Here is a 16,559-nt window from a genome sequence, read left to right as displayed (position 1 = left end):
TCCAAAAACCCAATAGCTCTTTTAAGAACTATCCATATTTTGTCTTAAAAGTATACTTTCCGATGACATCATTAAAATTTATGTTTATGTTTTATATTTCATTATCATCCATGTGTCATAATACTACTACTAGTGTTGAAATGAGTGGAATATCATGAGTTAAGTAAAAATGGCATCCATAGGTAAACATTAAGTGATTGTATTATGTGTAGACATACCACTGCATGAAATCACAACCATAAAAACCTTAGTGTTATATAATACTGATATTCTATATGAACAAGTTCAACCAGAACGTGATTCCGTATTCTTAAAAAAGCTTACGTTAAATGTCCTACACCTTCCCTATTCTACTTTCAGAAGGAACGCGGAGCCAGTTACATAGGGAAGGTGTAGGACATTTAGCATAAGCTTTTTGAAGAATATGGAATCGCGTTCTGGTTGAAGCACTTGTTGATGTGATCATTTGTGTAAAGCATATACATTTTCATTTTTTTTTTCTTTTAAAAAGGACCAATCTTTCTCTAGATGAGACCCTTATTCCTCGCCTGGTATTGTTTGAAGCTGCACTGAAACTGTAATTTTGACCTTCAACCATTTGGAAGCCATTGAAGTCCACTATAAAGGAGAAAAATCCTGGAATGTTTTCATCAAAAACCTTCATTTCTTTATGACTAAAGAAAGAAGGACATGGACATCTTGGATGACATGGGGGTGAGTAAATTATCAGGAAATTTTTATTAATTTTTCATTTTTACCCTCAATAAACATAGACGCCAGAGCAATCGTGTAGTGATTATATTCACCAACAGAGTGGGCTGTGCAGCTACACTGCTACATCACGCACACTGTTCATGAAGAACGTAACCTGGACCAGAGCGCCACCTTATTTTTTTTGCTTATTATTAGTAGTAATTTAACCCTCTTTTTTATTGTCTTATTTTGTAATGTGACCTCGACCAACTAAACAGGCCAAATGAACCAGAAAAGATTTCCATGTGAAAGAAGGCGGAGCTTCCGCACACACCTACCTGTTACATAATCGCCACGGACCAATGGTATAACGAAGGTGTTTATCAGCCAGAGCAAACTTTTACTGAAAGTTCGCTTTGACAAGCTGTTTTGAACTCCCAAAATGAACTCCAAATGAACTCTGTTTCGGCTTGATTTTGTTCTAACTAACATCACATCAGTTCACTTGATTTCGCTTGAAGTATATCGGGGCCTTTAGAGTAAATTAAACACACTTTAGGGCTGCAACAAATTATTATTTTGATTATCTAGTGATTACTGGAACGATTAATCGACTAATTGTCGATTACTCAACTAGCAATTAGTAAAAATATTGAGTTAAACTTTAATAAAACAAGGAAATCTCTTCAGCTTTTGAAAGTGTATTTTCAATGAATTTGTTAAAAAAATGTTAAACTTATGTTAGAAACTCTGATTAAGTGATTATATTAGAGATGGATTCATTTCAGTATGTCGTACTGTATCTTTATGTAAAGTATGTATACTTTCTGATGTTCATCCATGTTTATTTCATGCTGTAATAGCAGAGAGGAAGAGACAATAGGTTCTCGTCCCGCTTGACCTGAGGTGCTACAGTGATCTGTCACACCACATTAAAGAGAGACAAAACCGCATGTATTGTTTGAATCCCATAGTAAAATTGAAAGAATTTAAAAGCTCAGACTTTGCTCCTGATGGCACTGGGGATATTCACCAAGATTGCCAGCAAAGGTATTTTGAACTTTTAACCCCTAATAAAGAATGAAAAAGAACTCTGCCTGAGTCTATCAGGATGCTTCTGTGAAGCTCAAGGTTCCTTTATTTCTGCAAGTTTTTCCACAATAATGGCACATGAAAGCCTTCTTTCTGGAGTGAGTTATTACATTATTCATAAGGTGAATTCTGTCAGTGAAACTCATTCCACACTGATGACATAAGAGCTCTTTCATACATGAATCTTCACGTGGTACTTAAGGGTTACTTTACTTCTGAAAGTCTTTTCACAGTGACAACATTTAAATGGCTTCTCTCCAGTGTGGACTCTCATGTGCCTGTGAAGGGCTGCTTTATGGATGAAACTTTTTCCACATTGTTTGCAGCTAAAGGGTTTCACTCCAGAGTGAATTCTCAAGTGGACTTTAAGGTATTCCTTTTGACTGAAACTCTTTCCACACTGTTGGCAATTGTAAGGCTTCTGTTCGGTGTGAATTTGTATGTGTCTGTCAAAGCTTTCTTTCCTATTGAAACTCTTTCCACACTGTTGGCAGGTGTAAGGCTTCTCTCCAGTGTGGACACTCATGTGCCTGTTAAGGGTTCCTTGATGGCTGAAACTTTTTCCACACTGTTTACAGCTAAAGGGCTTTTCTCCAGTATGAATTCTCATGTGGTATTTAAAGTGTCCTATTTGACTGAATCTCTTTCCACATTGAACGCACTTATAGGGTCTCTCTCCGGTGTGAATTCTCAAGTGGAGTATAAGGTGTCCTTTCTGACTGAAACTCTTTTCACACTGAGTGCACTTGTAAGGCTTCTCTCCGGTGTGAATTCTCATGTGCCTGTTCAGGCTTGTTCTTTGAGCAAATCTTTTTCCACACTGCTGGCAGATGAAAGGGCTCTCTCTTTTTATATTTCATTATCATCTATGTGTCATAATACTACTACTAGTGTTGACATGAGTGGAATATCATGAGGTAAGTAAAAATGGCATCCATAGGTAAACATTAAGTGATCGTATTATGTGTAGACATTACCACTGCATGAAATCACAACCATAAAAACCTTAGTGTTATATAATACTGATATTCTATATGAACAAGTTCAACCAGAACGCGATTCCGTATTCTTAAAAAAGCTTACGTTAAATGTCCTACACCTTCCCTATTCTACTTTCAGAAGGAACGCGGAGCCAGTTACATAGGGAAGGTGTAGGACATTTAGCATAAGCTTTTTGAAGAATATGGAATCGCGTTCTGGTTGAAGCACTTGTGATGTGATCATTTGTGTAAAGCATATACATTTTCATTTTTTTTTTTCCTTTTAAAAAGGACCAATCTTTCTCTAGATGAGACCCTTATTCCTCGTCTGGTATTGTCTGAAGCTGCACTGAAACTGTATTTTGACCTTCAACCATTTGGAGACCATTGAAGTCCACTATAAGGAGAAAAATGTTTTCATCAAAAACCTTAATTTCTTTACGACTAAAGAAAGGAGGACATGGACATCTTGGATGACATGGGGGTGAGTAAATTATCAGGAAATTTTTATTAATTTTTCATTTTTATTTTCAATAAACATAGACGCCAGAGCAATTGTGTAGTGATTATATTCACCAACAGAGGGGGCTGTGCAGCTACACTGCTACATCATGCACGCCGTTCATGAAAAACATAACCTGGACCAGAGCAGAGTGCCACCTTATTTTTTTGCTTATTATTAGAAGTAATTTAACCCTCTTTTTTATTGTCTTATTTTGTAATGTGACCTCGACCAACTAAACAGGCCAAATGAATTTCCATGTGAAAGAAGGCGGAGCTTCCGCACACACCTACCTGTTGTGTAATCGCCACGGACCAATGGTATAACGAAGGTGTTTATCAGCCAGAGCAAACTTTTACTGAAAGTTCGCTTTGACAAGCTGTTTTGAACTCCCAAAATGAACTCCAAACGAACTCTGTTTCGGCTTGATTTTGTTCTAACTAACATCACATCAGTTCACTTGATTTCGCTTGAAGTATATCGGGGCCTTTAGAGTAAATTAAACACTTTAAGGCAGTAACAAATTATTATTTTGATTATCTAGTGATTACTGGAACGATTAATCGACTAATTGTCGATTACTCAACTAGCAATTAGTAAAAATATTGAGTTAAACTTTAATAAAACAAGGAAATCTCTTCAGCTTTTGAAAGTGTATTTTCAATGAATTTGTTAAAAAAAAATTAAACTTATGTTAGAAACTCTGATTAAGTGATTATATTAGAGATGGATTCATTTCAGTATGTTGTACTGTATCTTTCTACATACTTTCTGATGTTCATCCATGTTTATTTCATGCTGTAATAGCAGAGAGGAAGAGACAATAGGTTCTCGTCCTGCTTGACCTGAGGTGCTACAGTGATCTCTCACACCACATTAAAGAGAGACAAAACCGCATGTATTGTTTGAATCCCATAGTAAAATTGAAAGAATTTAAAAGCTCAGACTTTGCTCCTGATGGCACTGGGGATATTCACCAAGATTGCAGCAAAGGTATTTTGAACTTTTAACCCCTAATAAAGAATGAAAAAGAACTCTGCCTGAGTCTAGCAGGATGCTTCTGTGAAGCTCAAAGTTCCTTTATTTCTGCAAGTTTTTCCACAATAATGGCACATGAAAGTCTTCTTTCTGGTGTGAGTTATTACATTATTCATAAGGTGAATTCTGTCAGTGAAACTCATTCCACACTGATGACATAAGAGCTCTTTCATACATGAATCTTCACGTGGTACTTAAGGGTTACTTTACTTCTGAAAGTCTTTTCACAGTGACAACATTTAAATGGCTTCTCTCCAGTGTGGACTCTCATGTGCCTGTGAAGGGCTGCTTTATGGATGAAACTTTTTCCACATTGTTTGCAGCTAAAGGGTTTCACTCCAGAGTGAATTCTCAAGTGGACTTTAAGGTATTCCTTTTGACTGAAACTCTTTCCACACTGTTGGCAATTGTAAGGCTTCTGTTCGGTGTGAATTTGTATGTGTCTGTCAAAGCTTTCTTTCCTATTGAAACTCTTTCCACACTGTTGGCAGGTGTAAGGCTTCTCTCCAGTGTGGACACTCATGTGCCTGTTAAGGGTTCCTTGATGGCTGAAACTTTTTCCACACTGTTTACAGCTAAAGGGCTTTTCTCCAGTGTGAATTCTCATGTGGTATTTAAAGTGTCCTATTTGACTGAATCTCTTTCCACATTGAACGCACTTATAGGGTCTCTCTCCGGTGTGAATTCTCAAGTGGAGTATAAGGTGTCCTTTCTGACTGAAACTCTTTTCACACTGAGTGCACTTGTAAGGCTTCTCTCCGGTGTGAATTCTCATGTGCCTGTTCAGGCTTGTTCTTTGAGCAAATCTTTTTCCACACTGCTGGCAGATGAAAGGGCTCTCTCCAGTGTGAACTCTCTTGTGGACTTTTAATTTCCCGTCTTGAACAATAGCCTTTCCACGCTGAGGGTGTGTATAAGGCTTCTCTCCAGTGTGAGTTCTCAAGTGCCCTTGAAGGAGTACTCTTTGGATAAAACTTTTTCCACATTGTTTGCAGGAGTAGGGTTTCTCTCCAGAGTGAATTCTGAAGTGGATTTTAAGGTGTTCTTTTTGACGGAAACTCTTTCCACACTGAGGGCATGTGTAAGGCTTCTGTTTGGCGTGAATTTTTATGTGCGTGTTAAAGCTTCCTCTCCTACTGAAACTCTTTCCACACTGTCGGCAGGTGTGAGGCTTCTCTCCAGTGTGAACTCTTATGTGGTCGTTAAGGTTTCCTTTTTTACTGAAACTCTTTCCACACTGTTGGCAGGTGAAGTGACTCCTAGACCCAGTCTTTTGAGCTCCTTTTTGTGAGGAAGTATTTTCAGTCTGTGCACAACTCGACGATTTTTTTCTAGAGTGAGTTTTCAAGTGGATATTAAAGTGTCCTTTTTGACTGAAACTCTTTCCACACTGAGGGCAATTGTAAGGCTTCTGTCCAGTGTGTATTTTCATGTGCCTGTTAAAGCTTCCTTTCCTATTGAAACTCTTTCCACACTGTTGGCAGGTGTAAGGCTTCTCTCCAGTGTGAACTCTTATGTGGACGTTAAGGTTTCCTTTTTTATTGAAACTCTTTCCACACTGTTGGCAGTTGAAGTGACTCCTAGACCCAGTCTTTTGAGCTCTTTTTTGTGAGGAAGTCTTTTCAGTCTGTGAGCAACTGAGAAGATTTTTCTCCAGTCTCCTCTTTCAGTGCCATCAGGTCTAAAAAAGAGAAGTTAACCACACTGTAATGGCACAAAGCATCAGACATCAAAACATTTATACATGTAAAGCATCAAAACCAACACACAAGGCCGCAGTTACACTGCATGTTTCATGGTTCACCCATTTTTTCCTCCCATGTGGCACAGATTGGATATGACACCACAAACATGTAAGGAGGAAAAAAGCGCAAGAATTCCAATATTCTCTGATCAGGTTTCAGGTCTCATTCATTTGTGGAAATAAATCTGGTATGAATCGGATACATGCATTAGCACCTGCCATGTAAGCAGACAGATCCAATATTTCCCTGTCAATGCCAAGTCATACATCATTGAAAAAGTGACTTTTTTTTAAATATCTTGTGGTACAGATATATCTATAACAAATGAAACATCTAACTGACTAGAAAAGTATTATTTTTGTTCGTTTGTGTTAAATAAAGGGCAATCTGGCACTGAAATGTGTTGCTTGTGTGCTTGTTGCCTCTGTTGTCAGTGATGGCAGCTCATGCACAGACGCGCGCTTTAGTCTAGTTGTGAAGACTATCCTTATTCATTCCAGTGAAACCACAAAATAAAATACAACATGTCCTTGCCCTTGATATAGAATCATTAATGAATGCATTTGATTTTAAGGAGTAAAAAACCTATACGAGGGAGGATTTGAACCCAGAACCTCTGACATGCTTAACAAAAGTTCTACCACCGGACTAGGTATTTTTCTAGGTGGTAAGTGGTATTCTTCTTGCATGCATCCGTGTACATATTCACTGTGTGAAAAAATGTGTACTATATTATTATTTTGATGTAATGATAAACTATTGCATTAAAATGCTTCTATGAATTCCATGTCAATAAATTAAACTCAATGTACTATTAAAATTGATTTTCCCTCGCTAAGTGTAATGTAAATACTGATATTGGATACAGGTCACTTTTTAAAATGATGTAAGCAGGTCATCAAAAAAATATAGGATATATAGTAAAAAAATCGGAATTGGCCAACAAGACTTGCAGTGTAAATGCGGCTCTAGATCCTATACCCACTAAGCTACTATAGGAGGTGTTACATGTAATCTGAGAAGCCTTCACAATATCGAATCATGAAACAACAAAGAGCTATCCTTAACTATGACTGGAGTCATATGGATTTACGCATTAATAACAGCAGCCTTAAATACATGTTTGATAGTTAATGCATTAATTAACATTAAAGGATTAGTTCACTTTTAAATAAAATTTTCTGATAATTTACTCACCCCCATGTCATTCAAGATGTTCATGTCTTTCTTTCTTCAGTCAAAAAGAATTAAGGTTTTTAATGAAAAAATTCCAGGATTATTCTTCTTATAGTGAACTTCAATGGCCTCCAAACGGTTGAAGGTCAAAATTAGTTTCAGTGCAGCTTCAAAGGGCTTTAAACGATACCAGACGAGGAATAAGGGTCTTATCTAGCATTTTTGAAAAAAATATAACTGTATATGCTTTATAAACACAAATGATCACCTTGCACGTGCTTCCGCTTTCCGTATTCTTCAAAAAGCTTACGCTGTATGTCCTACGCCTTTCCCTATTCAACTTATGGAACGAACGCGGTGCCAGTTCCGTTTTTTTCCTTAAGTAGAATAGGGAAGGCGTAGGACATAGAGCGTAAGCTTTTTGAAGAATACAAGGCCATTGAAGTCCACTATAAGGAGAAAAATCCTGGAATGTTTTCATCAAAAACCTAAATTTCTTTTCGACAGAAGAAAGAAGGACATGAACATCTTGGATGACATGGAGGTGAGTAAATTATCAGGAAAATTTTATTTTAACATGAACTAATCCTTTAATGGGTAAACCAATCAAACTCCATGTTTGATTAGACCAATCTATGTACTATTTACACTATTTAATCACCTTTTATTCAAAGTTAGGGTATTTCTTTCTTCTTTTTTTACAGAGACTACCCCCATTGTTAATTAAAAGTGCCATAGAATGGAAAATTGTATTTTATTGGAAATTTTTGGCATTTTGTGTGAATGTAGATCATTTTGACAATGGTGTCGTCTGTACGCTGAAAACTCGAAAGGAAAAACTTCTCCATTTTAAGCATATCGTTGTCATGCAAACATACCCTCAGTCAATGAACAATGAACTCGGTCATCTCTGATTGGCTATTGGGAACTGAACTGCAATTACAGATGGAACAGCTATCAATTTATTTTTTATTTTTATACAAAAAACACAGTAACCACAATTTTAAATGCATGTTTTGATTTTCTGTAACATGCTCTTGATTTACAATGGGCAGCATAATCCACTCCACCTCGGCATGCTGTAAATATTTTATTCATACAGTGAAGACTATGCTGTTTTATTTTTAGATTTGATTATTCAAGTTTTACTTGAACACTGCTGTTAAATATACCTATTGTACCTGAAAATATTAAAGCAGTTTATTTCATTTGCATCTTTTTTGCATTGCATTTGTCCATGCTGGTGTTCTCATTACCTTCTGCAATAAATAAACAATTATTTTAATATTTTTTTCTTTGAATCATGTGATTTCAATGGAGGATGTGATTTAGTGCAAGAATATGATTGCAGTATTGAAACAAAATGTATTTTTTGTACAATATTTCATGTTCCAAGTTAAGGTCATTCAACAGCATTTATAGCACATTGTCATTTAAATAATAATAATATTCTTCACAAGTAAATATATTGGTTAGTGAGGCAGATAAAATAGAAAAGAATGGTATCAAATTTGAGGCCATAGAGCCAAACACTGAACTGGAGCCAAAACACAATAGTACAAACACTTCAAGGGGTCTCAGTTCAGTTCAGGTCTTTTAAAGAGGACTCAGTGTGAAAACACTGCCTGTTTTAGATCACCTAATGAGAGTTACACATTCTGACTACTGAGGTGAAGTTTGTGTATGCACATCCTTTGGATTACTTTAAATAATCATGTGTAAGTTTTTGATCATTTTCAGGATTAAATGAGTGAGTTCAGCTTTGAGAATGAAACTAACCTATTTGTTCCTCAGTATCTTCTTGTTTCAGACTGAACACTTCTTCAATCTTGATGTCTTCACTTTCCTGTTTAATAACCGCCATCTTTATAATAGTGTCACGTGGATCTCAGTCGCTTCACCAGGAGTTTTTCTGTGTGTTTGTCCTGTTTAAGATGAGAATAATTAACAGAAAGAAAAATAAATCCACACTAAATCTCTGGGTGTGTCTCAATCTGCTCTAGTTCAGTAGTTCAGAGCACTGGTGAGAGAGTCAGAGTGAGAGTTAATGGGTCATTCTACAGAAACGTCCACTTTTCTGTCCCTAGACTTTTCAGAAATATTACACTTGAAAAACACTTTAGGATTACAATTTTTTTATATTTTAATATGAAACAATATGTTATTTGAACAATTACACCTTCTTGAGCCATCAATGTGGCAATATTTGTTTTTTAATTAATTATAAAAATTCCAAGCGCCACAGAAGTGCTCGTCCCCACAGTCATATACAGAGGGAAAGAGCTTTATTTTCAGCTCACAAACAGGTTTTTCTACCATTTTAATTACAATAATGTATACATAACTATCAAATATATAATGTAATTGACATAAAAAAAAACAAATGCTGAATAAATATTATAAAATATTTAATGAAAGTAGTGTTCCCCTGGTGTTGTGTCACTGGTGTTACCTTTAACAAAAATCTCTTATTTTGAAATAATAAAAAAAATCACACTGATGACATGACTTGACTTCCTTGTTCCTATTTCCTGAACATCAATGAAGAAAGGCCAATGGAAAGTCCACTGTCTCTTTTCAGTTATCAGAAATATTAATTAGAAAATCATAATTTCATATGAAGATTTTAGTTGAAGTCACTGGTGTGACCTACTTTATTGTTAGGGAATTTTAAAAAACAGGAATACAAATGGATTTTATTACTTGATTTAGTGAATATATCATGATTGACAACATGTGGATTGATACCTTGCAGCAGCCATTTTGTAAAATACATTTTTCATAAAAAATGTCACCGGTATTACCGTCACTGGTGTTACCTGTTTATAGATAAACTTTATTTAAAGATATTCATTAAGTTCTTTTGCATAAAATAGCACTAAGATTACATGACTATAACTTTTCTTTCTCATTGTTAATCCTTTGGTCAGATATGGCTAAATTAAGGGTATATGGCTAAATTCAGTGCAGCGACTTTACAGACAGCGTATTTTACAGACAGTTTTAAAATGTTGTTTATGATCTTTTACTGACTGCTTTCACTAAGTGTCAATGATAGTCTTTGATTGTAAACCAAATGTAAAAATTTAGTCCAATCTACTTAATTATAGTTGAAAAATAAAGATCTTTGGTCTTATGTATCACTGGTGATACATTTTGTCACTGGTGTTACTGTTTTTTGTCTGTCACATTAAATAAAATGTGTCATGTGACATGATAATAATTTTACATCCATTGAATTCTGCTACACTCAAGAATTAAGATTTAAAGGATTGCATCATTACTTTTTTATAACGGTTTTTCAAATATTTTCATTGTTATAGCAAATACATGGTTGCGCAATTGAATTAACATCATTCAATCACACTTTTAACTAACCTGATTAAAATAAAAAACACAATATTATTTTTTGCATTATCATTATTATTATTATGTAACTCTGACTGCATGTGTTGAAAAAATTGAGACAAAATATTTCATAAAAATGTTTAAAAATGCCAGAGAAGTAAGGTAACACCAGTGACAAAAAAACTGGTACATGCAGTCTTTAAATAATTTTTTTTTTTTAAATAATTAAGCTGTCATTTATGTGTATTCATAAAGTCAAAGTGTAATAATGTGGTCTACGTTTAAATGTTAGAAAAAGAAATACATTTTAAGACATTTTGTTATACCAAAAGTGAACGTTTTTGTAGAATGACCCATATGCACTTAAATCACCTGATTAGACTAAAAACACTCAAAAGTTACTTGCAAATAAAAAAGAACAGCAGAATGCTAATTATACCAACTCTATATGATTTACATTTGGTCTTTAATTATTTCTGAATTATATTTAATACAACACTTTCATTACGAAATTAGCAGTTGGTTTGTCTGAATTATTCATGTTTGCATTTACACTGTTTTGATCATCACGTCACGCCAGCGCTCGGTGATTCAAGCGAATCGAATCACTGAATCATTTTTGCTCCGTTTCTCCATCACTACTCGCCAGTGACTTAACTCGTGTTTTTGATAAACTTATTCACGATATAGGGGTGAAATGAGACGCACCTTTTCTGTTAAACATAAGAGGACGCGATTTACTTGACAACATTAATGTTCATTTGTGTTAGATAAAGTATTACAATGTTAAATTCAATAATTAAGCAGTCTTACATTGTTAGCAAAACATTAAACATACCCGAACGGTTTGTATCAGTATAAACACCGTAAAAAGCATAAGAACACAAACCTTTCTTCACCCGAAATCATAACATATGCAGGATCGCGCGCGCAGCCGTATGACGTCATACTGGAAGACAAAATAAAAGTCCTGGCCTGCGTCTCAATGTGCATTCTAAATAATGTATGACATTAGTAATATTCAATACTATTTAGGGTGGATAGTATGCACACTCTGCTCTTCTTCTTCTGTTATTTAAATGGCAGTTGACAAACCAACTATAAGGTGAATTTTCTGCCACCTACTGAATTGAAGTATGGAGCACAACCAAGCGGCAACCTCCCCCTTTCTCTCGTGAAGCCAATACGGAAGTAACTTAAACTGCGATTCATCGACTGGCCGCTAGGGACAGGCTCCAAAAGAGAGCAAAATCTCATAGAGTCCCATGTTAAATTGGCCAAGTTTATATCTATCTATATATATATATATATATATATATATATATATATATATTATATAGTGAATCTAGAGAGATTTACAAGAGAAGTCATGATCTACATGAGCTCTTAGATTTTCTTCTTTGTTTGCTATTTTGAGCTGAGAAATAGATTAAAAAAATCTACAAAATCTACAAGAATACCACATACAGAAGTGAACTTTGATGAAAATGGACTCAGAAAGTATAGTATTTTTGTTTTTAAACCCAAATAATCAACGCAGAGGATCAGAGGATCAGATTTCTAGCAGCAGGCCTGTTGGAAAATTGGAGGGAAGTTTTAAAACAAGAGAAGATCCACTTATTCACAGAGGGAGAAGCAGTGAGTACAACTAAAACTGCCCTGGGAATCTTTTTTTTAACCTGGTTTGGTTGTTTTTTGCAAATATATGGGCATAAAATTGACATTTTTATATTTTTCTAAGCTAAAAATGCTAAAAAGCTAAAACTATGGCTAGCCCACACTCTAGCATTCCTCAATGTAGCAATTCAAATGAGCCAGAGAGAATCAACCAATCAGGGCAGCAGCCACAATCACCCCACGACCATATACAGATGAGCTCAGACTGTGTGCCCATACACTATCCCTCTGAGATCAAAACTGACTCTGCAAGGAAAAACTACAAGCAGAAACTTCTTTCAAACAGTCCAGAGACTCTGTTTGCGGATCTGTTCAAAACTGGAGAAATCTGCAACCTTATTTTCTTCTCTGATCACCCCAATGCCTGGCATAAGGCCATCATCAACCATTACCCCTCTGTAAAGAAAGAAGGCATCTGTAATGGCTGGAAAGTCAAAATTAGAGAACCACATGACCCTGACAACACTGTGATGACTGTGAACATCTATAAAAATGGCACAGTCATGGTACAGGGGAACCTGAAATTATTCCAGGCGAACTATGAAGCTATGAAATATGAGAAGGCTTTACTCTCTGAAAGTCTGTCATCTGAGCAAAATGCACAGAACAGCACCTCAGATCTCAGGCCCAATCCTACAGAAACTGCTAAAAGTGAAAACATCTCACCCTCCCTGCTCAAATCTATACCTCTACTTCAGGAGCACTTCACAAAGCTGGAGATGGAGATGGTCCAGCTCAGAGAAACTGTGCTTAAACAGGAAGCAGTCAGACACATGTCATACTGAGCTCAAGCAGAACACAGAACACTTAACACAGAGACTGACAGCCCTCACACAGCAAATGAGAAAGCTTCAGAAGGAGAAGGACAGCTATCAGTGTGAGCTGACTGCACTGAGACTTCAGCTACAGGACAGAGAACAGTCCACACTAGAGATGAGGCAGCAGCTGAGAGAGATACAGGAGGAGAGAGAAATAGAAAGCAGAATCCAGCCCTGAAAGAGCAGCTGAGAGAGATCCAGGAGGAGAGAGAGACAGAAAGCAATGAGATTCAGACCCTGAAAGAGCAGCTGAGAGACATACAAGAGAAGAGAGAGACGGAGAACAGTGAGATCCAGGCCCTGAAAGAGCAACTAAGAGAGCTTCTCCTGGCCAGAAAAGAACCAGAGCAGACACACAGAGCTCAAACAATGCCCTCCACCCCAGAGCTTTCTAACACAAGGAGTCAACACCCACCCCTCTGTGCAGAGAGACCCAATCCAGACAGCTCACAGCCATCACAGCGCCCCCTGTCAGGCTCCCCTGTCCCAGCACAACAGCATCAGCCCTCATCTCAAAGCAGACCAGCACCATCCAGCACAGAGGAACCTGAAATAGCTCTCCTCATTGATTCAAACGGCAAATTCATCGACACAAAAAAACTTTTCCCTCGACACAAAGCTGTTAAATTCTGGTGTCCCACCACTGACAAAGCCTTGGAGCTCCTGACAGAATCTCAACTAGGTCGGCCCAGTCACATCATAATCCACACGGGTACCAACGACCTGCGGAGCCAACAGGACAAAGTGTCTGACTCCCTCAGAGCCGTCGTGGAAAAAGCTAGAAAAACGTTCCCTAACTCAAAAATCATCCTGTCCACTTTACTTCAAAGAAAAGATTTCCATCCCAAAACAATCAATAAAATAAATTCCAGCATCTCCAGACATTGTGCCCTTTTGCCTAACGTCCACTTGGCCCACCATCCAGACCTGGACACTGACTGTCTATATGACCACGTCCACCTTTACAAGAACCTGGTTCATATTTTTGCAAAGAGACTCAAAGATGTCACTCTGAACAGGAGTGACCAGACAATCCCCAGGTGGAGCAGAACCAGCCCTAAACCAGCCAATCCGACGAGACTCACTTCAGGAAACTACATCGCAGCCAACACCTCATCCAAAGCCCCGGCCAGAGCACCTCCCAGAGCTTCAACACGCAGACCGGATCCATACGGACAGAGACTGTCCTACAACAGCCCCGCAGCTCCAACAGCTGAAGCCCGTCCGCAGCAGAGCCCGGCCCAGCCAGGCAGACTGAGCTACGCCCAAGCTGTCAGCGGAGGAGCAAACCGAGCTAACGATGAACTTCACGACATCCAACACATGCTGAGTATCATCTGCTCTCACTTACTAACACACAGTGGACAATGGTAAAAAAAAAAGAAAAGAAAAAAAAAGTTAATTTAGATTTGATTGTTGTTCCTAACATTACTTTCCACAATTCATTGTTTTTCACTCAATATACTATACATATATATATTTTCTATCAATCTCTTTTCTCAAAATGGCAAACAAACCATATTGTTTAATTTAAAAGTTTGTGATGAAATCACTCAGCTTTTCTACATGGAATATCCAAGGTCTAAACTCCTCAATCTTTGGTCTAAAAAGTAGAAATCCTGACTTTATGAGAGAAATTCAAGACATAGATGTCATAATCTTGCAGGAAACCTGGTGTAGAGGAGATGTGTTCACTGGTTGTCCCTCAGGATACAGAGAGATCATATTACCATCAGTCAAACTCACATCAGTCACACAGGGGAGAGACTCAGGGGGGATGATAATCTGGACTAAATCTGAACTATCCATAGAATCAGTCAAAAAAGATCAATATCACCTGTGGCTGAAAATTAAAGAAGGAATAATATCAACATCTCAGCCTGTCTTCCTTTGTGCCACATATATACCCCCCTCGAGTCTCCGTACTTCCAAGAGGAAACCTTTCAAACCATAGAATGGGAAATCAGCCATTTCCAGGCCCAGGGAAATGTGCTGCTTATGGGTGATCTGAATGCCAGAACCGGAGAAGAATTCGATTTCTTAGAATCACATGGTACAAGATTTATCACTGGCAGTAATAACCTATTCCCTTGTTACCCCACCAGACAAAATTGTGATCACACAGTGAACGCTCACGGACGGCAGCTGCTGCAGCTCTGCCGAGGACTGGCTCTGTACATCGTCAACGGAAGACTGCGAGGGGACTCGCTCGGCCGATACACCTACAGCTCAGCTCTTGGTAACAGCACCGTAGATTACGCAATCACAGATCTCGACCTTTCTTCTTTGAGAGCATTCACAGTCAAACCCTTAAAACCTTTCTCAGACCACAGCCAAATCACCCTTTATATAAAGCAATCTGAAACATCACCCAAACCAATTAAAACACCATATCAAATGAACAAAATAACATCATTTAAATGGACAGAAAACAGCGCCACTAACTACATCAATGCTGTTGAATCTTCAGAAATTCAATCCCTCTTACATTCATTCCAAATACAGGTATACCCTAAAAATCAATTCGGCATCAATCAGGAAGTACAAGATCTAAACAACATATTCTACAAAACAGCACGAAAAAGTAATTTGACAATTGTTAAATCAAAGAAAAAATATTTAGAAACTGACAAATGGTTTGATTTGGACTGTAAGGCTCTGAGAAAAAACCTCAGAAATTTATCAAATCAAAAACACAGACAACCAGATAATCCCGACCACCGCCTTCATTACTGTGATGCACTAAAACAATATAAAGCCACACTCCGTCGGAAAAAAGCACAGTTTTTGCAAAACCAGTTTGAAGAAATCGAAAAGTCTATAAATTCACACAAATTTTGGGAATAAATGGAGATTACTATACAAACCAAATCAAGAAGTTCTGGCAATCCAAGATGGGGAGAAGTGGAAAAACCACTTCCAAGAAATTGTATAGCCCCAACTGAAATTCTAAATTCTAATCAAAATGAAATAATAAATAAACTAGACAATTTGGAAAGATCAATTAAAGCAAATCAAAACCCCTTAGATTTCCCCATAACAATAATAAGAATTGGAAGACAAATTACGGGTCCTTGAGTCCAAGAAAGCCTGTGGTGTTGACAGCGTCCTGAATGAGATGCTGAAACACACAGACCAAAGCTTCAAACTGGCCATGCTAAAACTGTTCAATGATGTTCTGAGTGTCGGGTTTTTCCCTGAGATCTGGAACAAGGGCCTCATCAGCCCTATCCACAAGAATGGTGACAAATTAGACCCCAACAACTACCGAGGCATCTGTGTGAACAGTAACCTGGGGAAGGTTTTCTGCAGCATCTTGAACACGAGACTCCTAGACTTCCTTATGAAGCACAATGCCTTGAGTAAATGTCAAATTGGCTTTCTCCCAAAATGTCGCACATCCGATCACATTTTTACATTACAAACACTAATTGATAAATATGTACATCAAAACAAAAGACAAATTTTTGCTTGTTTCGTTGATTTCAAA

The 16,559-nt window shown here is 37.3% G+C and overlaps 1 protein-coding gene across 1 annotated transcript; it reads right to left on the bottom strand.

Moving 5' to 3' along the window:
• Positions 1-1,805: 1,805 nt before the first annotated feature.
• On the bottom strand, positions 1,806-11,647 carry LOC125245304 (gastrula zinc finger protein XlCGF57.1-like). The gene is made up of 4 exons (XM_048155834.1): positions 11,464-11,647; positions 9,006-9,151; positions 4,762-5,986; positions 1,806-2,580 (listed from the first exon to the last, which is right to left on the bottom strand). The coding sequence occupies exons 3-4, from the start codon at positions 5,735-5,737 to the stop codon at positions 1,958-1,960; spliced, it is 1,599 nt and encodes a 532-aa protein (XP_048011791.1). The 5' UTR covers positions 5,738-5,986; positions 9,006-9,151; positions 11,464-11,647; the 3' UTR covers positions 1,806-1,957.
• Between the last annotated feature and the right edge of the window lie 4,912 nt (positions 11,648-16,559).

The sequence above is a fragment of the Megalobrama amblycephala genome, linkage group LG14 (genome assembly GCF_018812025.1).
Source record: "Megalobrama amblycephala isolate DHTTF-2021 linkage group LG14, ASM1881202v1, whole genome shotgun sequence".
NCBI classification, from domain to species: Eukaryota; Metazoa; Chordata; class Actinopteri; order Cypriniformes; family Xenocyprididae; genus Megalobrama; species Megalobrama amblycephala.
Note: the sequence above shows the minus strand (reverse complement) of the source record. Positions and strands in the feature narration are given on the sequence as shown.